The sequence below is a fragment of the Corvus moneduloides genome, chromosome 3 (genome assembly GCF_009650955.1).
Source record: "Corvus moneduloides isolate bCorMon1 chromosome 3, bCorMon1.pri, whole genome shotgun sequence".
Taxonomy (NCBI): domain Eukaryota; kingdom Metazoa; phylum Chordata; class Aves; order Passeriformes; family Corvidae; genus Corvus; species Corvus moneduloides.
This window is the reverse complement of record NC_045478.1, coordinates 117,136,774-117,163,112: the sequence shown is the minus strand read 5'-3', so window position 1 is coordinate 117,163,112 and position 26,339 is coordinate 117,136,774. Positions and strand designations below refer to the sequence as shown.

The window sequence follows — 26,339 nt, the reverse complement described above, 5'->3', positions numbered from 1 at the left end:
CTGGGCTCCACCTGCCCTGGTACTCGGCTGTAAACTGCTCTGAGAAACCTGATCAGAGTGCTGATGGTACACTGCTAGCTGAGATCCAGACATTCATGGGCTTTTAAAAACACACACTCTTTCCTTTTCTTTTCTGATTGGATGTATTTAGGATTATAATGTTTTGCCTGTGAGATAGGTATTAAATAGTGATCAGTATCACACACCTGCTAAGTCCCCTCCTTTAAAACTGTTTGCTGAATGCAGCATCACTAAATCCGTTGGCAGACATGGTTTATTCTTCATTGTTTTGGATCCATATCTTTGGAAACACTGGCAATGCTGAGTAAACTCCTTTATAGGAGAAATACTTTTATAACTTACATGGGTACACTAAATTGATTTTACTGTGTGTATTTTCAGCAGGCTTTAAGGGAAATAATGTGTCAGAGTTATGTTTTGAAAGCATTTGAAAAAAGAAGCAAAGCAAAGGAGATGTTGGCAGCATTCACTTTTATACTTAACCCAGCAGTGTCTCTGACTTAACTGTGAAAACGGCTGCAGTTAAGTTTCTTAGGCACCTTAGATCTCAATAACCTGTATTAGACTAATTGGTTTGTGAGAATGTTGGCCTATTACACAGACTGTCACAAGAGATGAGCTAATTATGCTGTCGAAAAGATCTACTGCTCATTAACAGCCAAGCCTTACAGAACTGGTGTGTCATGCTGCAGTGGGCAGGCTCTGAGAGCCCCATGGATGTCAGAGTCCTGCATTTGGGAGCCTTTCCACCAAAACATGTATCCAGAACTGTCAGCAGTGATGATCCACCTCATCTGATATGATCTGTTTGAGGCACGAGGGAGAGGATAAAGCAGATCAAGCCAAAAAAATCAATGTAGAGCTTTCTAAGTTGCCTTCACTGGGGAATTTGGCCCGTACTGTGTTGACCTTTGGTATATGGTAAACACATCAACTTGCTACTGTACTTCTGTGCTAAAATAGAATTTTCTAGGAGTTATCTGCACATAGAAGTGCTCCTGTTTAATTCTTCCTGTTTTGTTCAGGAGAAAACATCTTTCTTGTGGGACAGAGTAAATCCCCTCTAGAAGAAGCAAGCCTTTCCATGGCATTAAGTAGCTGTGCAGCTGCTAACTGCGGTTTAAAATAGGCCTTGATTTAATCCGTATTCAAATATAAGCCCCTCCTTTGAAATGTCAGAGGCAAGAGCTAGGAGGAGAAGGGGCAATGACTGAGGCTTAAACAGCCCTGGTATGTGTGAGGGTTGTAAAATAGGTGTAAGAAACCTGAGGTTTCTGCTGTTCCCCACTCTCGCCATGAGGAACAGAGCATTACTCTGTCCCTTCCTGAGATAAACCAGGGTCAGGATTGATCTGTACCTGATTGGAATACTTAAAAATGAGGGATTTGAGTGGCAAATTCAAACACAAAAGCTCAGAATCTTTCTGCCCAAAAAAATTCTGTAGGTGATAATTTACAGCTGGAGAAGAAGCAATTGTTACTCCCTGAAGGATGGGTTAAAATGGGACTGAGGAATCATGACAAAGAAAATTGGTGAAAATTCCTGGCTTCTTCAGCCTATCCACGCAAGGAGTGGTACTGGTGGGAAGCAGGTTCTGCCAGATCCCTGGCACAGGGTGGCAGAGCAGGACAGTCCCTGGGGGTGCCCCCGGTGTGGCAGGTGGGCTGGTGCCTGCTGTGGGCAGTGCTGAGCCCTCCAGTCCAGGCCCATCCCAGGCTGCCTATTGTCATTCGTCATCACCTGTGCCCAGCGGCAGCCCCATGTGGCCCTGGTGCTCAGCAGGTCTGTCTGAGGCATTGCTGAGCTCCAAGTATAGCTATTCCAACAACAAGAGTGTGTTTATTATCTCTCCACTTGTCTCCAAGCTCCAACTCTGGTATTTACATTCTATCTACTTAAATTTTATTGGTGTTTTCAGCTGAGAAATTGGTTTTCATTTCCACTCTTAAAACAGCCACAAAATAGGGTGTATTCTGTCTCTGATTGCAAGCAGCTGTTGTAGTCCACTCCTAAAGCAGCTCCACTGTGGTAGTAGGGAGTAACTGTAAAAGGTGGAATTTAAAACCTGATGTTTGGAATCCTGATTAAATCAGGCTATATAAATTACCCTGAGCTAAAATTAAAAAACACACACACATGCATAGTAGAGATGAGAGCGTATGTGTGTATTTTTCTTTTTCACTTCCCAGATGGACTTTCTGTGCCCTAGTAACTGGATAATCTGTTTTCCTCAATCTAGGACATTTGAAAAGGCCAGTGAATATTTGGGGGTGAATTTCCTTAGGGCAGAAGAGATGTAGTGCTGATGTGAGGCCTCAGCCCTTGGCATGTGGGCTGCCTATCCAAAGCTGACATTAGTCCAATAAAGCTGCTGTACTTCAGTGACCCAAAATCTCGACTTCTTGTCTTCTTTGCTCATCTACTCTTGGAATGCATTAAGGAGTTTAGCTTAAAAGATTACCCTAAGTCATCTTCTTTAACATTACTTAATTTTAGTGCATATCAGGGGTAAATTTGCCCTGATGGTTGTACTTTCCCAGCTCCAGTTGTTTTGTTGGAAAGGACCATCTCTCCAGCTCATAGATTTTGCCCTTCTGCCTGAAAATACTGTTCCCCATGCCCTGCTGGCAGAGGAGTTCAGTGAACACTCCTAATTCAATTCAATTCAATTTAAGGAAGAGCCTTAATGTTAAAATCATGTTTAGAGGCAAAGCTCCCACCAGTGTTTAAGATAATGTGGCTTTGGGAAGTGCTGATGTACACCATTCCTCTGGCAGTAGGTCTGGGATAGGAACAGCCACAGGGGGAGACAGGGTGGGAAGGAGAGTGGAGCAACCTTTTACACTGGTTTTACACTTTTAGTTGGATTTGATGGAAAACAGATGTATTCTGCAGGTGTGTTACTGAGGCAGTGGTTCACACACTGGTGACTTAACCTGTGAGGCACCAGAATGAACAGAATGTGCTAAAACGCTTAATTACACACTGGCAAACAACATAAAGGTAAATGCAGGCTATATCATACAGCTAACAATATTCATGGCATGGCATTTTCAACTGCAGTTGAAAACATTTCATTTTGACATTGTTAAACTTCCCAGCTTCTCAGTTGGAATGAGAATTTTTTTTATTTTTCAGTTTGTTTAAGATGTTCTGGTAAGACGAAGCACTTCAGGTTGATCGCTTTTGTTGGTGTTTCTACTAATCAAGCTCGTTTTGATTTACAAAGAAAAGTTCTGTTTCATAGAATCATAGAATGGTTTTGGTTGGAAGGGACCTTAAAGACTATTCAGTTTGAACTCCCCTGCCACGGGCAGGGACACCTTCCATTAGACCACGTTACCCATCCAGCCCGGCCTGATTGACCCTGATGTTTTTCCCCTGAAACAAGCTATTAAACATTTGCCCAAATCATATTGTTAAGAGTAGTAGAAAGTAGCAGAAGATTCCTGTGGGAATAATCCACAAATACATTACAGAAAAGTTCTGCTTTCTCAATGCTTTGGTTTGTTTTGATGTTTCAAAGTAAAACTTTTCAAGGAACCTGCAAAACACTCTTGAACAGATCTCTAGAAGCCTCCCTGCTGTTCTCTGTGTCCCACTGTGGAAGTATATGGCTTATGTCTCTTAGCCCACATGATAAACCTTTCTATCTCATCACTGCCTTAAATATATGACCACTGCTTACCTGTGCCCAGGATGTAATGCCCTGTTCTCTAGAGAAATCTTCATATCCCAGCCTGCAATTAACTGTTGGGGCTTTGCATGTGCTTTTCTGCCTTTTCATGGACGTTCTTGGCTATGCCACTGGGGAATTGTCAGTAAACTACAGCTTTAGCCTCGGTTCTCCATAGCCAGGAGGTCGATTTCACTGTGCAGAGCTCCGCTGTGTTTCTCTTAGTTTGCATACAAAAGCAGCCAAAGTGATTCTTCCAGCTCCTTTCAGAGTAGGCCCCTCCAAGGCTGGAAAAGCCACTCCAGACTAGGAAGCTTTGTTGCAGTGTGGTAGCAGTCTGGACACATCGGGCAGCTCCCAGTATGGAGCGTGTGAGCCTCAGCTTTCCTGATGGAACATTTGAAAGTCAGAAGGATCCCTTTTATTTTTGTGCCAGTATTTTCACACATCCTGCAAAAATCAGCACTGGGGTCGGTCAGGTAGGGAAGAGGTTTGGCACTGCCACTCCTCAGGTCTCCTTGCTGTGGCTGGCTGGAGTGAGAGGAAGGGTGATTTTCGTGGAGCAGAGAGGAGTTTTGAGATGTCTGCATTGAGAGAAGAGGGACATCTGCTGGCTGAGGGCAAGTGCCAGTGATTCCTGCCAGCCCATGGCTGTCTTGGGAAGAGGTGGGAGACAATTCTCTGTGGGCTTTCTGAGCCTTCAAGCTACGGAGCCCTTGGCAGCCAGTCAAGCAGCAGACACTGAACACCAAAATCAGAGGGCAATGCCTCCTTGCCTCCCTGGCTTTCCTGATGCCTGGAATAAGTGGAGTGCAGCTCTGGAGAGGCTGCACTGGGCAAGGGAAGGTAAAATCTCAAGAGGTCTGGGTAATACTGACCCCGTCGATCAATAAGCCATACATGGCCTTGTCTGGGATTTCATGAGCTGTAGGCCATGGTGATTTTTAACCTTTCGTAATTCTTGTCCTTTTCAACCCTGCCTAAATGAAAGGTTGGTGGCTAAAATAGAGCTGAAAGGCCAGACTTATTTGTGCACCCTGCCAGCGCTGCCCGTGTTTCATCGGTGAACCTCAGCTAACACAGGGTCACTAAGTGCCTCGGAAGCATTTCAGTCCTACAGCAAAAGCTAAGAGAGTGCTTCTTTGATTGATTTTTCTTGCCCCTTCTCCTTCTAGAGATGTTTGACAGTGTTTGATCTCATCAGAGAAAAACAACATGCTGCTTGTTCCAGCCTGCAGCATAGATTTTGTCCTCTTCTGTCAGCCAAAGGGTCTGAGCTTAGGTGCGCTGGTGTTTGTTTTTGTTTCTTTTCATGACTGTTGATTTTCTAGGATTAGATAGCAGGGCCCAGATCCCTCTGTGAATCTGGAATAATATTTGTATATAGGGAGCCATTCAAGAGCTACCTCGACAGATTAAAGGTACTGAATCATATTTTGAAAATTGGAAATTATTCAACCCTAGCGTCAGTGAGAATCCAACATACCCTGATTTCTATCAAAAACATTTTTTTTTCTAAGACCAAAATGTTTCCTATCTACCTCATTTCAGAATTTATCTTGTTATAGGATTTTCCTCCTTTGCAGAGGTAGTGATTTGAAAATGCTGAGCGTGAAAGAAGAGAACTGAGGGTCTTTATCTCTGTTACTTACATAGATTTACAGGTCTTTCAGCTTCATCTGTAAAATAAGGAGTGCTGTCATAGAATACAAGCGAGGCTGCTGCTGTATTTGTCTGTGTGTTAGTTGAGAAAAACCTGAGCCCTTCTTTCATCCCTCCTGCAAGGTCATCAGACAAGTGTACATTAAATCTGAGAATGTTTTGTTGAAGGAAAGTAATATATTGCCAGCTTGACACTGAATTTTGTGAGTATCTGTGCACTGGATCACAGTGCCTTAAAAGCAAGTATGAAGACAGTTAATTGGAGACTATTCTGGCTCAGATGGACAAAAAGTCTGACTGCATTGAACGTGTTGTTGAATTTGGTTTTTTGTGGTCTTCCTGGTTAAGGTGGGGCCAGCTGATAGCCGTGGGCAGCATCTGATGAAACGCTGCAGAACCTGCTCTAGCCCCAAAGCAAAGGGCAGGCAGCCAGATGCTGCACTGTGGCGTGGAACAGATGGGCAGGCTGGCTCTGGAACTGCCATGTCCTGCCCAGGGCACATCACGCCAATGTAAAGATGATTCTGAGCTGGACAAAGGCTCTTGGGTCTCTCTTTTGCTTGCTGCCAGCAGAGATGTGATGCTTTTGTGGCTCATCAGTGTTTGGTTGTAGGTTTGTGCTCTTTTGCTCCAAGGGAGTGCAGTTCCTGATTTGTCAGCTCTGTTAGGGAAGGGCATTAACACTGAAAAAAGGTTAGGGAGGCCTCTAAAGTGGGAACCATCAAGACAACTCCTGCAAAAAAATCACTTGGGAAGTGCTTAGTGTATTGATTTCTCTCTTCACTTTTTTTTTTTTTTCTTGCAGTGTTCCTTTTTGGCAGCTTTTCTAGATGTGCAGAAGTAACTCCAGAGCTGAGTGCTGGCAAACCTTACTTTTAAATGTTAGTTTTTGTTGTATCTGGTATAGTCGTAATCCACTGCCTTCAAATCAGAAGGGATCTGTAGGTGTTTAGTTCCAAATGAAATGCTGATATTATCAGTACTGCACCAGTGGTGGTTTTTGGCAGAGAAAAAAGGGAGAAAGACTGCAGTTTATTCACAATGTGCATTTGGTGTAATTTAATTTTGCAAGGGCTTTTTGTTTGCAGTGAATGTGCCATTGAGTGGTTGGGTCAGTGTTGGAAGGCTGGGGAGTTTTGAAGGGGACAGACCAGTGCAGACAGTACGAGGACAAATGTTTGTATACCTGTGATAGTGTTACTGCAGCAGGAATGTTACAAAAACAAGCACCCAACCAAACAAACCAAAAAAAAACCCAACCCCAAAAAAACCCCACAAACCCTCAAATGTAGGTAGTTGATAGTAATTGAATTTCTAAAGTTCTAGGACATGGAAGTATACATAAGATTTGTTCAGGCATTTAGCATGGAATTATCTCAAGCACCATTCCTTTATCATCTGAGGTGAGGGAATATTTGTAGGAAAAGATAAGTGTTTCCTAAATCCGTCAGTAGCTTCTAGTTATATCAGTTCTAATAAGTAATATTATCTTAGCCCATGAACCTTGCTTTCTTTATCTCCCTAGGCAGTTCCTTCAGCCTGTGAGTACAAAGCCATCTTACTCATGCAGGTGGAAAAAGAGAGATGGGAGGGCAGATTCTTACTGGGAGGGTGTTTTCAAGCCCAAAAACACACCTAAGAAAACCCCAAATACTACTTTTCCTCATAAGTGAGAGTTCTGTTTTTCAAATGATTCCCAGACAGACACTTGATCTATTTGAATCTTATGCAGTACTTATTTAAAAGTTAACTTAAAAAAGAACACTTAAATATTAATACATATCTTAATAAGTGACTACTTTTCCTAAAGCAAAACAGATTTAATATTTCATGAGTACAAGGATCTCCTTAAGTATGTTGTTTATCTGTTGAATTGACACCTCAGACCTTGTTTTAGCCTGCAGGGATATGCTGCCTGCAGTTTACAATATGCCATTTCCCAAAGATGTTAGTGTTCCTCCAATATAAATCATGATTTTTTTCATCTGTCTTGCAGATGTACAGCACTCATTCATGAGAAGAAAAATACACTCATCTCCATCTATTTATAAGTGTCATATTCTGGATCCTGCCCAAGTCAGCTCAAGCTGCATGCACAGCATTTGGCCAGAAGCAAAAAGCTCCTTTATTCATAAGGTTAATGTTTAGCAGTGGACCAAATCCCATCTCTGTTCCACCAGTGTAAATTATCTGTTGAGTAATCCTAGTGTTACAATGGCATAGTTGAGATTGAACTTGGCTGGTAGCACTGCCATTTTTTCCTCTTCCCATGGCTTTTTCCTAGCAGGATTCTTGCTGAAATCAGTGAGTGTTCATGTTCAGGCCTAAGCCTTAAGCTGCTTCTCTACAGTTCTGCAAAATCTGGGTGCAGGCTACAGCAGAAAAATAGATCCCTAAAAGAGGAATTACATAAATAAGCGCTGTCATGCTGCTCTTGGCTGGAAGTCATCCCAGTGGTTATTTGGAATGTTGTGCATTTTAAGGATGAAAACAAGAAAACCCAGCAGGACTTGACTATGTAGCAGGGTGTGAGATGAGGTCAGCGTCACTGAGCAATTGTTGTGCCTCCCCGTGGTTTGCTCTAGAGTATTAATATTTCATTTCATTCCTTTTCTAAACTGGACCAGTTAAATATGTCATCACCCATTGGATAATGGTGCTCAGTGATAGCTGACATTGCCCCCCACCACAGAAAGGGAGGCAAATGTTCATATGGGGCTATAAATGGAGGGCTTAATAAATCAGTCAATGGATCACTTGCCTCGGCTGGCAATAAGCTGATTTATTAGCGCTGCTGATAGCATGTGTAGCATTTGGAAGAGTGGAAAGCACAATCCCTTTGTCCAGTGGAGGATGAAATAGTAATGGGTAAAATGGATAAAATATGGCTGGACTTTTCCATGGTATGGGCTGTGAAGTGGGTAGTTTTTTTCCTCAGCACAGGTTATTAATATTATCCATGGCTGCAAGGAGGAGCCTTCCCCAAGACAAACTTTCCTACTTCTTCCCTCTTCAGTTTCCCTAATTCGGTGTTTCGGTGTTTTTGTGTTTTTCAGCAATGGGTAGAAGGGCTTGGATCCATCATACATAACTTTAGAGCTAACAATGTCAGTCCAATGACGTGTCTCAAGAAACAGTAAGTTACTTGCTTTCCTCCCCTTTCTCCTTTATTTTCCTGTCCTTGTATTTTCCTTGTTGGAATTGGAAAAAAAACCCAATTGTTATTCATAGTTTGACATTTACAAAACAGTGTCATAAAGAAAATGGTGTTAAATGAGTTAAGAGTTTGTCTTTCATTGAGACCAAAGATGTCTCAAGGCTATATTTGGCACCTGCCCAGGAGAAATTATAGGAGAATTTGTAACTGCTCATTTGATTTATCCTAGTGTATGTTTTAATTATTGGCTGGTTTGTTTTTTCCTTGATGCATATGCAAGCAAAATCCCATGAGACTTTCTCATCTTCATACTTGTGTTAATTGCTGTACTGATTTTTTTGGGCTGCTTTTTGCCTTTACAGTAAGAGTTGCTCTGTCTCAAGCACTAAAAGGTTACAGAAAAATGTTTTTATTGCGGAACAATGATTTGTTTGTACTCATTTTGCAGACATGGCAATAAGTTAAACTTAAGTATCTAGACCTCAATTTTAATAAATAGTATTTTAAAAATATTTCATTCCTAATTTCAGCTGGATGAAGCTGGCCTTTCTAACAAACACAAATGGGAAAATTCCAGTTCGGAGGTAAGCACAGTTGGGGAGCTCTAGGTTTTTTCAGTTCCTAGTTCTGTAATTTTAATAAAATTCTGTCACCTAATAATGGAATATAATATCCATTTTATTACTAGTATGTATGTAAGAGTAAGTACGGAACTAGGTATTCTTATCTGACCTCCTTGGTAAGCTAGGCAGGACTTCTTATCAACCTAGTAATTTCTTTATTTTTTTGCAGTCCATTGTAATGAGGATATGAGTTCTTGTAATAGTTTCCAAAGTCACTTAGAGTTAAGAGCATCAGATTTCTCAGCCTAACACTCCTCAAACCCTGGGATGGGTTTTTCAGTTGTAAAATTTGATAAAATACTTTAAAAAAAGAACCATAAAAGCTTGCAGGCCAGAAAAGTAGAGGACAAAAAGGTACTTTTAAGCTGTAATTCCTTGTTAAAGAGACATATATGTGCCTGCCAAAAATGCTTCTGCTTTTATAGGAGCCCCCAGGATAATATTTGGGTTTGCCCACGCGGTAAATGAATTGTTGGGTTACTTGTTGTCTGGAACAGCAAAGCCAGAACAGCATCTTTCTTTCTGTGCAGCTATTAACTATTACAAGTTACTGATTTTCAGTCCTCTCTGGCTAGGCAATAATACTCCCCCCTCCTGCTCTAGAACTTCAGTCATGCTCATAACTTGCGCTGCTCTTCTCTTCATAAAGTACATGCAAACCACATTTTTGGGGCATGCTGGTTTTTCATAAACAGAAACTGGCAGAAGGGAGCAAGAGGAAGGACTTTGTAAAATAAGCCTCACACAACCATTTTTTTTCCAAGGGAGGAAAAGAGGTTTTTGCATCTATAGAATGTGCAGGAGGACAAAGAGCCTGCCATGCTGCTTTCCATGTTTCTTTAGTTTCATGACTCAGGTGACGCCTTGACAGTGTTAAAGCTGCTTCAGTGTATTAATCCTCCAGTTCTCACATGGCCAAGTCCCTGCTTCTCTCTCAAATTCAGCTGCCATGAAGCACCTCCTGTGCAGAAGTCCCAAGAGGAATATCATTAGCTGGATGAGGGAACAATACCACAGGGACAAATTGATTTTCAGGACTTTACGGCTTTGCCTGTGTTCGAACACAGAACCCTATTCCACAGTGTGAATTTATAGTGTGCTAGCTTGTCTGAAACAGTTTCTGCCTTTAAATATTTCAGATCACATTTAGTGAGGCATAAATTCTGTTATGCTCCAGCACAGATTTGTGTATGCAGACAAGCCTGTCTGTTGCTTAAAAGTCCAGTTCACTGGGTCCACTGTATTAAGTCTTTAAATTTGAATTTGCACTATTTACAGGGTAACATAAATCAGTCCCTAGCAGTTTAATTTATTGCGAAAGTAGGTTGCTTACAAATTCATAAGGGATCTACTATTCCATGGAGCTGAATCTCCTTTACATCTGGATACTCCAAGGAATGTGGTATCTTGGTGTGAGTGAAATGTGGAGAATTTTTGGGGCTCACACGAGAAGTGCTGTGTCACCCACTGAAAGGATGAGGAGAGGTGTCAGTGAGGAGTGTGAATGGGGGAGAGAAAAACTCAGTCTGCTCTGCAGAGCTGCATTGGAAAAGAGGGGGAATCATGGCCCTGATGTAGGATGGCAACACCGTGGGATTGGCCTGGTCCAGCAGGAGCTGCTGATAATGAAGTGGGACACAGGCACCAATGGGTCTCAGCACTGGGCAGCCTGGGATGGGGGGAATTTCACTGCTTCCCCCTTTCATCCGTGAACACTTAGTGCAAAGAAGGGAAGTGGAAAGATCAAAAGGGAACAGGAGGAGGGAGATGCATAAGGAGAGGGACATGTATATGAGGAAGGCAAGCCAGGGAGCACTGGGAAATGTGAGCTGAATGGCTCTGCTATGCAAGGGGCACCAAAGTTTCACATTTCCTACCCAAGCTTCTCCCCCAGTACCTCTTTCACTGGTTTAAACCACTGGTGCTTCCCCTCCAAGTGACCTTTCCATTTTACCTGTTTTAAATCCACTGTTATTTATTCAGCCCTGCTTCCTCACCCTCCTCCTGCTGCCAGGGGCTTCTGTAGCAATTGCTGTAGCTCTGGGGATACAGATGGGAAGGTTTCTCTCTCAGAAACAGAATGCCCAGCAGGTCTGTTCAGCTGTAGGAATGCTTATCACAAATGCTCCTGTATTTCATTTTTACACAGAAGTGCAGTAAAACACCGAGGGAAAAAAAAATCTCCTCTGTAGAATCAGAGCTCCTTGCACTTCCTCCCAAGTTTGAAACACATTTTGCGGCTATCACATTCTTCATAGGGAATGATGAGCCTTGAGAAGGTGACACTCCTCGGGCTGTTGGTGGTAAATGCCATAAATATTTGTGACTCCTTGGTTGCACAGTTGGGAGTTTCAAAGTCACAAGCATTTTTCTCGAGCTACTTTTGGATTTTAATGTATTTTGGGGCATAGGTCTGTTGCTGTCGATGTACTGTGTTTGGGAGAGAAGGAATTCTGGCAGTTAGCAGTGTGAAAACCTTCAGAGAGTAGCAGTTTTGCCTTTTGGGCTTTAATAAATTTTAGCAGTCTGAGTCTAGAATTACATTTACAGATCTTGCAAAGACACGCAATTTGTAAGACATTTTGTATGTTCAGATTTTAACACTGCTGTAATAGATGAGTAAACAGGTCAGTGTTTGTTGAGAAAAAAAAATCTACTTGGTTTCTTCAACTTTCTGTTGGCAGAAAATAGATTTTCTATATGAGTGAGTTGCACCTGCTCATCTAGAGCCTGGTTGGAAATTAGCTTTGCTCAGTCTGTGCTTGTTCCTTCGTATAACTACATTTTAAAGGATTTAAGCAAGTTTAGGTTCTAACTATGAAAATGTATAGGAAAAAAAGGAAAAGCTAAACTATGACAAATGAAGCTTAAATCTGTTTTGTAGTATTTTAATTAAGTGAATTTGAAAGTAGAGGTTTTTTAAGTGTGTTTTGTATTGATTACTCCAGAGTGTCTGGAATCTGTTTCAATACTTCAGTGTTGGTTGGAAATCAAAGTTAGATAATTCCTTGTACAGCGTAGGCAGTACTTCCAGGTCAAGCCAAGCTGATAAATTCAGTGGAGCCATGGCAGAAGATTGATTTCTACAGGTTGTGCTGGCTTGATTTTTGAAGTAATGGTTGGAAAGTGGTGCAGGTCTGAAGTATCCAAGTCCTTTAATCCACCAACAAGCACAATAGAGTCATATGCCTCAGTTCCAGAGTCGGGAGCTATTTTCAGTATTTATGAGGAAGTACACTGGCATGTAACCATAAGCCCCAAACCACTGTAGGTGCAACATGAGGAGTAAACACCTGTAGGTGTCAAGATGAATGTAAATCTGCTAGGATGAAGTCTCTTCTGAGAGAGGGAAAGGCAGTTTTATTTGCAATAGCCTTAGCAAAATGAGTGTGTCACACTGTATTTTTACAATCTTTTTTGATTCATGCAATCTTCTCCACACTGCTGCTCTCATTACAAGTTACTGCTATGTTTGCTGTCATCTTTTGTGAAAGAAAAAAATTTGTTTGGCATCAAAAATAAGTTCCCTACAGCCATGGAATCTTGGCACACATCTGATTAATTACTTACACCAATATTACATGTTTTACAGGACATTTATTATTGGAGCCCGATTCATTACAACAGACATAGAAATTTATAGGGCTGGAAATAGGTTGTAAATTGTAGAGCTAACATTACTCTGTGTTTTAGAATTAGCAGAAAAATAGATGCCTGAGTATTTTTTAAAGAAACAAGTGCCTGAAGTTAAACTCGGTCTATATTTTAGTGAAAATATCTTGGTACTTACCAGCTTTGGAAAATCAAACAGCTAACTTAGATGCCTAAATAGGGACATAGAAATCTAAGTGTTGTAAGGAGCCAGTAAGAAAGAAAAAAAAGGCTAAGTTTTGTTAAAATATTTTTTTATCATTTAGATATTTCACTTCCTGATCTTAATTTTATTAGTATGAAAATATTTTTATGGGCAGTTTAGAGTGTTTTGGAGAGCAAAACAACCGTGAATTGCTATGGCAACAATTTGTTTCACGTCTCTTGTCACGTGCAATTATTTATTATGCATGAGATTAACTAAAAGTCTCAGCAAATGTTTGTCTCACTTGATGATAAAGAACAACGAATTCTTATCAGTGTTTCCCAATGTACAGCTTTTGTTAGAAATGTGTATTGGATACAGACTTCAGTTTTTCTCACCAGACGAAGACACCAAGACCAAGGGGTTGTGGGACACACCATTTTAGCTCAAACCCTAAGCAGAAGGCAGGAGAGCTGTCAGGTTTGGATCCCTGTTTCCAGAGCCAGGGGTTATTCAAACTCATCTCAAATGGAAACAGAACTAGACCAAACACTTTCGTATTAATCATATGAAATAGGTACATTTTTGTGGGATTTATCTCATTCCAAGTGAAACCAGTTTGTCCGTTATATGCATGGTGAAGTCATGCTTTGGGAAGGACAGGATGCTCATCAGTTTGGTGGAAATATTCCAGTGGCAACTGAGGCCTACTTAAAGGATTTGTGTGTAGTATGACTCGGACAGGATATTCTCACTGGCTGTGAGGTGAGGGAACATCCAGAGGGAGGGATGTGCACCGCAGAAGGGAATGGGATTTGGCATGTGGCTGGGAGTCTCTTGATAGCAGCAGCTGCTTGAAAAGGAAAGAGGAAGGAAGCTGCCATGGGGAACAGTCCACACCTACCTTATGGGTGACCTGGGAGGTGCAGGTTAATGCCTGGAATGGAAGGGAAGTCGCCACAACCAGGAAGGACCAGAGAATACGAGTCTCCTCACTTGGAGAATCTGCTGCTTTCTAAACAGTCATTTATCTCAGCACACAGCTTAAAAGAGCGAAGAGAAGAATGCTTTGCATGGCTCTGTATCCCAGTGTATTGGGGGGAAAAAACCCCCCTCTTTTGTTCTGTTTGCAGTTCATTATTTTGATGTATTTTCTAATGGCTGGCTTGCAGGCAGAGCAGCGCTGCTCTGTGGAGCTTAGAGCACTTCTTCAACTGCACTATTACTTGGAAGCTGCTTACATTCATCAACTGAAGCCAGGGGAGAATGTTGGCAGTAAAAGCAAGAGAGAGAGAGAACTGACTGTTTAAAAGTGACTAACATTTCTCTGATTTTTTTTTTCTCTCCACTGTTTTTTGTTTTAGCATAACCAGAACCTTTGCATCAGGTAAAACAGAAAAAGTGATCTTTCAAGCACTTAAGGAATTAGGTCTTCCCAGCGGAAAGGTATTTAGTGGTTTTGAATGACTGTTTTTTGTGTACTAATAAATTGATGACTCATTCATGTTTGGAGCTGTAATCTAAGTCATTTGCATCACAAAAAGTGTGCCTATTGCTTGTTACTTACTAATCACTGGAGGTTGTTTACTAGAGCCAAAATGTGATTAAATCTGTATGACACAGGGGTCCTTAAGCCTCTTAGAGGAGGCTTCCCTTCTTTTCTGTCACAAACTACCTTTTGTTCATTTATGCAAAATATATAAGCACAGAATATGCATGTAATGCGTTTTTTTTTTTTTAATTTCTTGTCTCCTTCTGCTCTTTGCTCCCCTCCTTTGGAGAGCTGCTCTCCATCTCTGTCCCACTTGCAGCGGGAGCCCCTGCCAGCAGCCCCAGAGAGGCGATGGCTTGAACTACTTGAGTTTGGGGATTTTTTTTTTAATGCTTCAGAAGAAAAATAGACTGTTTTTCAGCTCTGTGTTTATGTAGAATTAATGTTACTGTGAGGTTAGAATACGAGCACATCAAACTATGATGAAGGTGATTTAGAATTACTTTGCGAGAGCACAAAAGACACCAGGTAAATTTATACTTGTTAAGGAGCTAAACCAGTTCTCAGTTGCTTTTTTCTGATACAAAATATTCTCTTGGGAAAAGAGCACATAAGCTCTCTTGTCTGGATAAATGTACCTTTGCATTTTGTTGCAGAATGATGAAATTGAGCCTGCAGCTTTTACTTACGAGAAATTTTATGAGCTCACCCAAAAGATATGTCCCCGAACTGACATAGAGGACCTCTTTAAGAAGATGTAAGTTCAAATTTAAGATAATCTTGCTTTAAAGACATTTTGCTGTATTTTTAGTCCATAACTAATAGTGAGAGAACACTGTAAAATTGATCTACCCTTGAATCTTAGTAGCACCAGCAGTACTTTAGCACAAACTCCAGTCTGTGTTTTACCCCTTCCTCCCCTCTCAGACTGTTAATGTAAAAGTTCACTCTGTATTTTAGACCAACTTTTACATGAGTTAAAAGAAGCACCTGGAACTCTTTTTTTTGCATTGGCTTTACTAACTACTGTAATTTTTAACTTGCTCCTCTAGGTGATTAACACAGTATGTGAACTAATTAAATTAAGTAAGGAATTGGAAGTTTGAAAAGTTTCTTCACTCAATTTATTCTCAGCTGGAGGACTTACATGTTGTTTTATGGAGTCATGTTTGTTAAGTGATAGGAAGATATGTTGTGGGAGATCTACTGTGCCAAGCGTAGACAGCTAGTGTGTTTTCTGTGACTGTTCATTGTGAGATTTTAGAGCTCCTTTACTATAAGTAGAAAATAGTAGGTGGTTTTAAAAGTATCAACAATGTCAACATGTAAATCATACCTACTGTAGCATCGTGTATAAAAACTTACATTCTCTAATAAATTTCTTTTCAGCAATGGAGACAAAACTGATTATTTAACGGTAGACCAATTAGTGAGCTTTCTAAATGAAGTAAGCTTTTTCATACATTAACTACCATACGAGTCTGTCTGCAGTGGCTTGCTTCTTCCAATCTTTCCATTGCATGTCCCATGCCATTATTTGCTACGCTTCTGATCCGCTGATCTTTCCATTATGGTAACATCCAGGTGCAAAAATCAGCTCCAGCTGTGTGTGGTGTTGTGCTTTCTACGTGTTGGCTTTGCAGTTGCATCTGTTGATTACTTGCTGCTGTGTTACGGAGTGTGTTCTGTGTGTTTTGTATTTTTTATACTGTTACATTTGAGCAGTTTCCACTAAAATACACCCAGTATTTTATTGCAGGCAATTATTTCACCTGCAGGCCCCAGCTAAATATATCTGCTAATCCTTCTAGAATAATAGAAAAACTGAAGTAGGCTTTTATAAACAGGGATTTGATTCTCCTCAACACTATTACTTCAATCTGTTACAAATCTAAGAGCTAAGAGGATATTTTAAGAGTTTGTATATGATTTTTAAAATACCATGTGTGCAGAATAAGAGGAAATATTTTTATTGCTGTATTTCCAGAATGCAGTTGTTGGCAGAAGTATTTAGTATTCCTTAAAAGCATCGTGAGTGTGTGAAGTAGTTCAATAAACAGTGTGGGGTTGGTTCTTTTCTATTCCTAAAGCACAGTAAGTTATAGAAAACTGACTCATTTGGAATTCCAGCAATAAATGCACTATGTGGATTTGACAAGAACACACCCATGGAAAATAGACACATCCTACTTGGTTTTGTACCAGTAGATTATTTTCATCTGGAGCATGGGAAGCTGCTGGCCTCACTATGTGACATTTTTGGCTGCATTACCAAAAAATCTCTCTATCTAAAATTGTTTTACTAGTTACAGTTCAATTTTATGTATGTTTTTATATATATATGTTTAAATATTGGATACTTCAGTATGAAGTCCAAGCTTTAAGTTTCCTATATACCAAATTTAGAATACAATTTCATTTTTCAGGACGGAATGTGTGCCTTACTCTTCACTAAACCTGAATTACGTGTAGAAAGGGTATTCGAAAAGAAAAGACAGAGGATTAACAGCTTGATTACATAATTGGGTTACATACTTGGGGCTTTAGTTCATATCTAGTGGCAAATTGAAGCACAGGCTTGATCTTGCTGCTGTGAGACATCCTTTTATCACAGCTAGTTACCCAATTCAGTGTCTAAATGTTTGCAGGGCTGGGGTCAGAGCTAAGGCTTGTCATTTTTGCTTTTCACTGGAGTTGAGAAAGGATAGTGTTGTGATTTAAATTATCCCTTTAAAGCACCTCAGCCCCCAGTTCACCTGTAGTGATAGATACACTTCAGTGCTTGAAGCGCACAGCCCTATCCCCACCTTAAACCATGTTAGCTTCTGATTTTTTTAATGTCCCTCTTCATTTTCAGGTAAATTATTATTTTATCATTATTTTAAATTTGATCTCTTAATTGTTTTAGTTTAAAGTGTAGTTCCTTGGGCCTAAATTTCTGAAGAAAAGCTGCCAGCATTTGTAAGAACCCCCTATCTCCAGTAACTGATTGAAAAATTAAAATTGAGTTGTTGTGCTCTCAATTTTGTGCTGCTTTTGCAATTCTTTTTACAGAATTAGGAACCTTATTTTATAGGTAGTATTGGGGGGAAATGCATCTTGTTGGCTACGTTCATGTTGAAAAAATACATTTTGGAATTGGAAATCTTGTGGTTGGCCCTCTAGTTGGTGACCAGAGCTGGGAAAAATGACTCAAGTATTTTTTATAGAGTAGGACATTTATTCTGATGACTGAAACCAATGCCTTTGGTCTGTGCTGGAGGTCTTTTGGTTTCCAAATAGAGCTTAAAGTTTTGGTCATCATTTGAAAAGCACAAAATGAAAGGCCCAGAATGTGCCTCTTGAAGGGATCGTTTCTGTCCCCTTGGCAGCTGGCCAACACTGCAATTAGCAGTGGTGTCTAATGCCAGCAGATAGAAAAACATTATTATCATTACACAGGAGAGGGGAGTTACTTGGCAGAGCAACTCTTCATGAGACTCTTTAACTTAAATTATTTTGAGGTAACCTCCAAGGCATGCTGCAGAAGCCCTAAGTGTTATGGGTTTTTAAGAGAGCATGAGGACATGTTACTGGTTATGAGAGGAGAATGAGCAGCTTTCCTGGAGTTTTTCCAAACTCCTGTCTCTATTTGACTTTTAAATGCAGCTGGCTGACAGATGATTTAATTGTGCTTTAGTATTAAAGCTTTTGGGAAGTTTTTAGGAACTTAATTATTGTCGTGCACTGAGTATTTTGTCTAGGTCTCCTATTTTTAAAGCCAAATTTTGGGGGGGGGAAAAAAGGGAACTATAATAGAAAAAGGACTGAAATCACACTGAGATTTGCTCCTGCAGTTCATTTACAGCAATAAAATAACAAGGCAAGGAACAATTAAAATGGAATTTTCAGTAGTCTGACCAGGACTCATCCATTCTTTTGGGAGGGAGGTATTGGGGAGATCCTTTCCTATTCCCAATTCCTTGCTCTTCCACCCTCTCTCTCTCTTCCACTTGTTTCCTCTCCCTCCCTCCTTCCCATTCACTCTTCCCATCCCCCAGTTGTTCATCTCCCCAAAAGGACCTTCTCACCACTCCCAGGGCAAATTCAAGAGGCAGAACTGGTTTTAGCGCACTTTCAGCTGCTGCGTGTCTCAGTCTGTACCCACTCCAAGGTGCTGGAGGCAGGCTGGGGAGGCTGAATGAGCTTTACTCTCTTTGCAGAACCCTCTGGGCATCATTTCTCCTGATGTTTTTAGTCCGTTCACCCTCACATGGTTGGGAATGCCTGCTGTAAGGGTGTCCTGCCTGGCAGGGTAACTAGAATAACCAAATACAACTTCATGGGACATAGGCAATTAGCCCTGAAGTTAGTCTTTCTAGATGCAACTTCACACTTCAAATTTTGGTCTGCTTTTGTGTCACAAGTTCCCTGTGCCACCAAGCTCCATGGTGCAGAACATTTCCCCAAGAGACGCTACAGAACATTCTCACTTTTTTAAAGTAGATCTTTATCAGTTGCCAACTTTCTTTTTTTTAAAAAGTGAACATAATGACACACTTTTGTTCATGTGGAAAATTGATAATCAGCAATGATCGTTGCTGCTAGAAGAATATTTTGGTCTTAGCTCCTTCTAATAACTCTGGGACTTTTTCTCATGAGGAGACTTTTTGCTTTATCCCCATTTATTTTCTTCTGTTTGCTCATGACTAACTGTAGAAGAAAACAAGTAGGGAAGAGCCCTTTTCTTGAGTGAAGAACCTTCCCTGCTATTTCTTACAATTTTTTGAAGTGGTGTATTGTCACTAATGGTATAAAGCCTTGTCATTTGCCACCGTGGAACTGTTGCATGCCAGTGTTATAGTGGTGTTGGTGTGTGCTGCTGAGCAAGTCATGTCCTGCATCCATCTGCTCTCGTGTCATGTTTCATCCGAGTTTTACTGGGGCATCCCAACAGCCGATCTGGCCAGAACAAACCTGCTGTGTTTAGATGCTGCAGACTGCCAGAAGCATTACTTGAAAGATCCCGCCTTAATTGCATGACTGAATTGGCATTGGTTGTAATTTCTTGGAGTTAATTAAGTACATGCACCAATGGATTGGTTGTAAGAAAAGAGATTGGATTGGATATTACTGTTCTCATGGAAAACAAAACAAAAAAGGTCAAAAAAGTTTCCACATAAGGAATTACAGCAAATGCTGATAGTGCTGTGTAACCCGTGTCTACACCATCCTGTCCACTCCAAATTATTGATGGCCAGTAAGGGGGTGGCCTGTTACATCTCTGAATTCTGCTGAAACTAAAGCTTGGAAACTGTGCACCTTCTGGGGTAAAAGAGTGTTTTCATAGTCATATTTATTTCTTTGTTTTGTTGCATCTGCTTACATGCCACTACTCCGTCAATTCTGGTTTAAATTTTCTTTTAATGGAGAATCAGGCGCACAGTGTGCAGCTCTAATCCAGCATGGAGAAAAACCAAAATTACATAGCCCACTATAAAGTGAAAACATAAAAATTCTGAATTTTATTAGTCTGTTAGAAATCACTGCTAAATTGTACCTAAACATTGCATACATTATGAAATCCTACTATTGTAAATTATTGTGAGTTCAAGAGATGATGCTGTGAAATTTTTGTGTATATTTCTTCTAAGAACCTGTGCTGGTTTTTGAATAGTTAAAAACACGATGTTTCCACAATTCACAAATAATCATCCAGTGCTTGCCTATTTCTAAACCCAGATTTCAAAATCTGTATTTATAGTATAGCTTTATTTTACTTTTTTGCTTTGTCTGTAGATATTCTGTAAGACTTGCATTTTTGCAGAGGTGGTTACAGTGCCACCAGTCAAGTCTGTCAGTTTACCAAAAAAAAAGGATTAGAGAGAGAATTTACAAAGAGACATTGAGCTATTTATTTTCAGCATCTCATTTGCACAGATGCCACGTGCAGTCATTATTTTCATGAATAAGCAAGAGTATTATCAGTTATATGATTGCATTGGATTTTTCTTTTCTAAAAATATTTTTGTGATCAAACTGCCTAGGTTTCCTATGAAAGATAAAGTTCATTTTCTACCTAATGCTGAAGTTGCTGTTGAGTAGTCTGTAAGTTTTAGGGCTGCTTTTTTTTTTTTTTTTTTTAGACGTCCACTTCTTTCTTTCTCATCTGCAGTAATGAAATGCTCTTGGATGATAGCCATGCACTATATTGTTTTGCTGAATTCCGTTGTTTTCTAACCTTAGCATCAACGAGATCCTCGGCTCAATGAAATTTTGTTTCCCTTTTATGACACAAAAAGAGCAATGCAGATAATTGAGACATATGAGCCAGATGAAGACTTGAAGAGGAAAGGTAAATGGGAGAGGGAATTCAGTATTCACTGGGTTTAGGCATTCGGGGAGTTTGTTCTGGAGCATCCAGACTTTTAAAAGGGAGTTTACAGTCCTTGTGGGTCAAGCACTTGTGTGGCTCCCAGGGTACTGGACCAGGAAACTACTCTGCTGAAAAAAATACCTCCCCTTCAAAATCAGATAATTTTTTAGAAGGATTATTTCCCTGATCCAGGTTAGAGTGTGGCTACAAATCCTGGTAGAAGAGGGAGAGGCTGGGATTGAGTAAATACAGAACAACACCGGAGGCTCCTTGCAGCAACAAGGCAACGTGCAAGTGGCTGTGGTCAAGGTTTCAGAGAGACTGCAGAGCTCTGCAAAGTGCAGATATTGTGCAAAAACTTTAAAAAATTGCCATATGCATCCACCTTCTTATAGTGTAATCTCTCTAGTGCTTGAGGGCAGCAGCCTGGCGCAGAGCAGGGTATTTTATGTGGATGGGTTGAAAAATGTTCTCTCCGAGCAAGGCTGCAGGAAGTACCTGCAAGCCATTCTTGGACTGCTCATGTCCTGAGCTGCTGTGAGTGTAGGAGGTGACAGTGGCTGAACTTTGTTCCCAGTTCTTATCCATTTTGCTGCTGTAGCTGTGTTGGGATCAACTGCAGAAATGAAAAATGTTGCTTTCCCCATCTATGTTCCCTGCCCTTTTTGCTGAGATTTGCTGTTGTAGCAAGCAGAGAGGAGACTGCAGCTTTGCAAAGCCCATCCTAACAGGAATCCTCTTTCGCAGACATTTAGGCTCATGGATCAAGGTAGAAGTATTTACACATCCAGCAGAGCTGCAGCCTCTGCGTGTGAGTGATGTGCAAAGCAGGCAACAGAAGGAGGCAGCATCTAAAGCTGCCCCAGTAAAGCCTGAGGCTTTCCCTCCCTCTCCACATGAACTCTAATTATTAATTACTTGAATTTTTGTCAGCTCTATCCCATTTTATTTATCATTTTAAAGACACTCATCTTTGATTCTTGGTGCTAGTGCATTTTAAATATTTTTCAACATGAGGAAGGCACACTAATAAGGTGTAAAAACATATTTTCTGAAGGTGGAAATAAATCTAAAATTGAAAAAACAAAAAATTCAACCTTGGCTAATTATTTAGTTTCTTTGATTTTTATTTCTATCAGGTTTTCAATAAATGTGGAAAACCTCTTGCAGGGATGGGGTTATGGAGAACAGCAACAAAACGGCAGAAGTCCCATCTCAGTGTTCCTCCAGGGATCTCAGCAGTGGCTGTTCTCTTCAGCTTCTTTCCCCTTCTTAGATAAAACTTTGCTGTTGAGCAAAATACTTGAGGGCAACCCTTTTTTTGTGTGTTTTTTTGCTAAATGGCGTAGTTTAGGAAACAAGGCTGACATACAAAAGGCAGTAGCAATAAGCAGCTGACTCTTCCTCAGTCACATTTCAGTGACAGGAGTGAGTAAAGCTGAACAAGTTAATGCTGGGCAGTTCAGTAACCAGAGTGTGCTTGGGAACACTACAAACCCCAATTCTTCCACCTGGTAAGTGCAAGTCAAAAACAAACACTGAGCTGTTGAACACATAGAGAGCTCTGCTCAGTTGCTGAGGTTTCAGCTGTGGTCTGTCTAGAACATCCATCCAGCTGTGACATTTTTCCACAAGATGATGCACTAGAAGTATGTATCATCTGAGATATGCTGCGCTGCTGCTTTAAAGTACTTGGTGATAACAAAATAAAACCATCCTTCAATTGAAAATTCCATTTTGTCGCCTTTTGTCCCCTTTCTTTCATACTCAGAATCAGCTGAGAGGACTTGAGTAAAACATTCTGGAACAGTTCACCTCTGGCTGACACCAAGCACAGTAAATTTAAGCTCCAGTAGAGGTTTTTTCAGAAAGTTAGGAGTAGAATGGAAACTGGATTTCATTTCTCTGTATAAGAGAAAAATAGACTTAAAGAAAATAAAAATAGGGCTGCTGCAACCTTGCCTTAACCATAGCTGAGTGTTCATAAATTACTTCAGAGAAAGCAATGTCAAAATTAGTGCCAGGTAACCATTCTCTGCAGGAGCTCTTTGTGAGTAATCCTTTCTTCGCTACCACAGATCATTTTCATTTTTCAGACTTTTGACCTCTTAAAAACCGATACTGCCATACTGATTATTCTTAATTTGGTTTCATTAAACCCCTTGATTTGTGTTTTTTATACTTTGTTGAAGCACAGACCAGCAGAGAGATGAGAGGTGTTACAAAATCTGTGTTCTGAATTCCTGTATGTTCCATGTTCATTGTAGATTTCTGTTTTCACTTACAAAGGTATGAACCTGCATTTCAAACAGTAAACTGTTAGGTATTTTAGATTTTCCTAATGTTTTGTAAATGAACCCATGCAAACATTTTTAGACACGCATCCCCATGTTTTTGTCAGTGGGGAACAGTCTCTGTACGAGCTGGTTGACAGTGATGTAGCACAGGACTAAATATGAAAGAGGGGAGGAAAGGGCCATAGAAGCCTGGTCCATGCAAGCTCACAATTCCTGACTTAAAAAGTCCCAAAGATCAAAACTGTTGGGAATGTTATGAGGAGATGTCACTACTTATTTGCCTTCTTCACATCCTTTTGCTGCCTTAGTTCTGCTGATGGTGAGTGCTGGGCATCAGGTGTTGAACTGGTGGGCACCTGATTTGTGATCTGGTTATCTGGGAACATAATGGCACATTTTGCACCAGTTGCTGGTCAGCCTGGAGCTGAGGAAGGGGAGAGCTGTTAGTTTGCAGGAACCTGTGTAAATAACAGGTTTTGTGCTAGGATTCCTACTCTGTGGGATGGTTTGATTTCTGATGACTCTAATTTCTTGTAGTAATTTACCATGCCTTCTTCTTCCTTCTAGGTGTCATATCCAGTGATGGGTTTTGCAGATACCTGATGTCAGATGAAAATGCCCCAGTTTTCTTAGACCGTTTGGAATTATATCAAGAAATGGACCATCCTCTGGCTCATTATTTCATCAGTTCCTCTCACAATACATATTTAACAGGCAGGCAGTTTGGTGGCAAGTCTTCAGTGGAGATGTACAGACAAGTGCTTTTGGCTGGATGCAGGTTGGAAGCAGGAGATAACAAATATTTGTGAATCTGATACTTTAAACCTACTTAATATACCTTGCTGGTGATATATTGTACAATTGAATGTATAAATACGTTAGTGTGGTAAATGAAAACACATTTATTTGTTTACGAATCTTATTTTTCTCACAAAAGTAATTCCAGGCAGTGGAATGTAGAAATTGATATAAATGAGAGAAATTTAAGAGAAGTTTGATCTCAAAATGACAGCTGGAGAATTTCAGAGGGCTTTCTGCTTTATAATTATGAAGTTTTATGTTAATGAGAATCAGGAAATTTATGATTTCCTGCTTAATTTCTTGATTTACTAGAATGAGAATAAGAAGAGTGGCATAGTGCTAAAGACGATGAAAACATGTTGACCCACACATGCCATGTTTAAGGTAGTTTATCCAAAGGTATAGAAGAACCCTGAAATAATACATGTACAGCTTAGAAAGAGTTCTGTAATGCCCAAAACTGATTTGCAACTTACTGCTTTGACCATCACTGCTAAAACATGTCCCAGGTAGCTCACCTGTAATGAAACACTAAGTTAATTTTTTTTGATCTCTAGGTGTGTCGAGCTGGACTGTTGGGATGGCAAAGGTGAAGACCAAGAACCAATAATAACTCATGGAAAAGCGATGTGCACAGACATTCTCTTCAAGGTAAGTGCCTGGCCTCTACACCTGGCAGCAGACCCCAGGAGAAGGCCTGGACAAGAATCCAAGCAGGGCACCCTCCCCTCCTCAGCACTGGAATGCTGCTCCCATGTGATGGACTGACATGGGCAGGATTTCTGGCCCAGACCTTGGGGTTAATTTCTGACTTGCATCATACGCCCCTGTGCTCCATCTGCCTTTCCACAGAAACTGCAGGAAGCAGGCTTGCTGCCTGGGGCTCTTTGCACCACAGAATTAATACCTTCTTTGTTGTCTGAGAAGTTCCCTAGCTGTGGAAAAAGCCTGAAGATGCAGGAGTTTCTCTGGGAGTAGGAATTCTCCCTGGCAATAGGTGATAGCAGCAGATCTATTGATGGTTGTGGGTGAAGATGCCATCCTGCTGCAGGTGCAGGGAGGCTCCTGTTGGGGAGTCTAAGTTCTTGTGGGGCATGAGGAGCACACGGTTTATTCTGCTTCTCTCTTCACTTGCACATTTAAGACACAGCCCTGTGTTTCTCAGGGTGGGGTGTATAACAAATCCCTTTTGTTACGCTTTTTATTTGATCCGCTCTAACTTGAATCCCATTGTTGGATTTTTATAGGATGTAATTCAAGCCATTAAGGAAACAGCATTTGTTACATCAGAGTACCCTGTCATTCTTTCATTTGAAAATCACTGCAGGTATGTAGTGCCCATTTTTAATTTTTAAATTGTGCATTGTGTGAGAAAATGATATAGTTTAAAATACTGTGTTATGATACTTGAAAGCTGGGGGGGTATGCAGGCATACTGAATGTCACTTAATGTACTATTAATATACTAATCAATCTTTATCTAGCTTAATAATGGCAATATTTTTGTCTGTGATAAAGCTGTGAAATGTATTTGGATGTTCCATTAGCTGTGTGAGATTCAGTTATTCTACTTTTTTGGTCTTGTTAAATTAATCTGTGTCAGATAATAGTCTTTTATTGACAGTATAATTACAGTAAAGTAATACTTCTCAGTTGAAACAAGTGGGCAGTATATAATTTGGGATGTCTACATTACTTAGTATTATTCTTTTGTGCTGAGTGATAGTGATTTCTTTTTTTATATTTAAAAATTAACTGACATCATCTTTTCCAGCAAATACCAACAGTACAAGATGTCAAAATACTGTGAAGATCTTTTTGGAGATCTCCTGTTGAAGCAGCCTCTAGAAACACATCCAGTATGTTTTATTCTGCCAGTCTCCTTTTTTTTTATATTAGCTTTATTTAAAAGAGATGATAAACTGAGATCACCTTTAGTGCTGTTCACTGCCAGTCCTGTGCTTTCAGAATTCACTAGTGGTTTTGGGTGGCTGTGCTTTTTGGTACAAACTTTTCTTTATCTGATTTGTTTAATCTCTTCTGTACAGGGCTCTGGCAGGCAGCCTGGGGAAATCCCCCCCCCTTGATGTGTGATGTAATGTTGGCACCTACATAAAATACACCACATACATTGTCTTTGCAGGTCATTCCCCACTGAAATTGCCAGTCACTGTTGAAAAACAATTAGTCATAAATTGCATTGTCTCAGCTGAAGAAACCTCTTCTTTCAGCTGCACGTTGCATGTTTCATGCTCCAGGTCAGGTCCTGCAGTCTAGGTGGCCCCACTACTGCATTAAGAATCAAATTAAGCACCAGGAGTTTCCTGCAGTCTCCTTTGGACTCTTGAGTGCACTGTAATCTGCATGCACTTCACTCTCCTGCATGGCAGGAAATAACAACAGACATTCCTTTACAAACACAGTATTTGAGATTTCAACAGCTTGTTACGCAGCGCCT

At 40.5% G+C, this 26,339-nt stretch overlaps 1 protein-coding gene across 7 annotated transcripts in view; it reads left to right on the top strand.

The window, feature by feature from the left end:
* The window catches only part of PLCB4 (phospholipase C beta 4), a 186,853-nt gene that overhangs the window by 105,855 nt on the left and 54,659 nt on the right, over positions 1 to 26,339 (top strand). For all 7 annotated transcript variants that reach the window (XM_032103714.1, XM_032103713.1, XM_032103707.1 and 4 more), the window contains 10 exons: positions 8,417 to 8,496; positions 9,048 to 9,101; positions 14,301 to 14,382; positions 15,085 to 15,185; positions 15,818 to 15,875; positions 20,654 to 20,762; positions 23,648 to 23,858; positions 24,439 to 24,532; positions 25,129 to 25,208; positions 25,656 to 25,740. In XM_032103714.1, the coding sequence (XP_031959605.1) occupies positions 8,417 to 8,496; positions 9,048 to 9,101; positions 14,301 to 14,382; positions 15,085 to 15,185; positions 15,818 to 15,875; positions 20,654 to 20,762; positions 23,648 to 23,858; positions 24,439 to 24,532; positions 25,129 to 25,208; positions 25,656 to 25,740 (954 nt within the window). The remainder of the gene's footprint in view (positions 1 to 8,416; positions 8,497 to 9,047; positions 9,102 to 14,300; positions 14,383 to 15,084; positions 15,186 to 15,817; positions 15,876 to 20,653; positions 20,763 to 23,647; positions 23,859 to 24,438; positions 24,533 to 25,128; positions 25,209 to 25,655; positions 25,741 to 26,339) is intronic.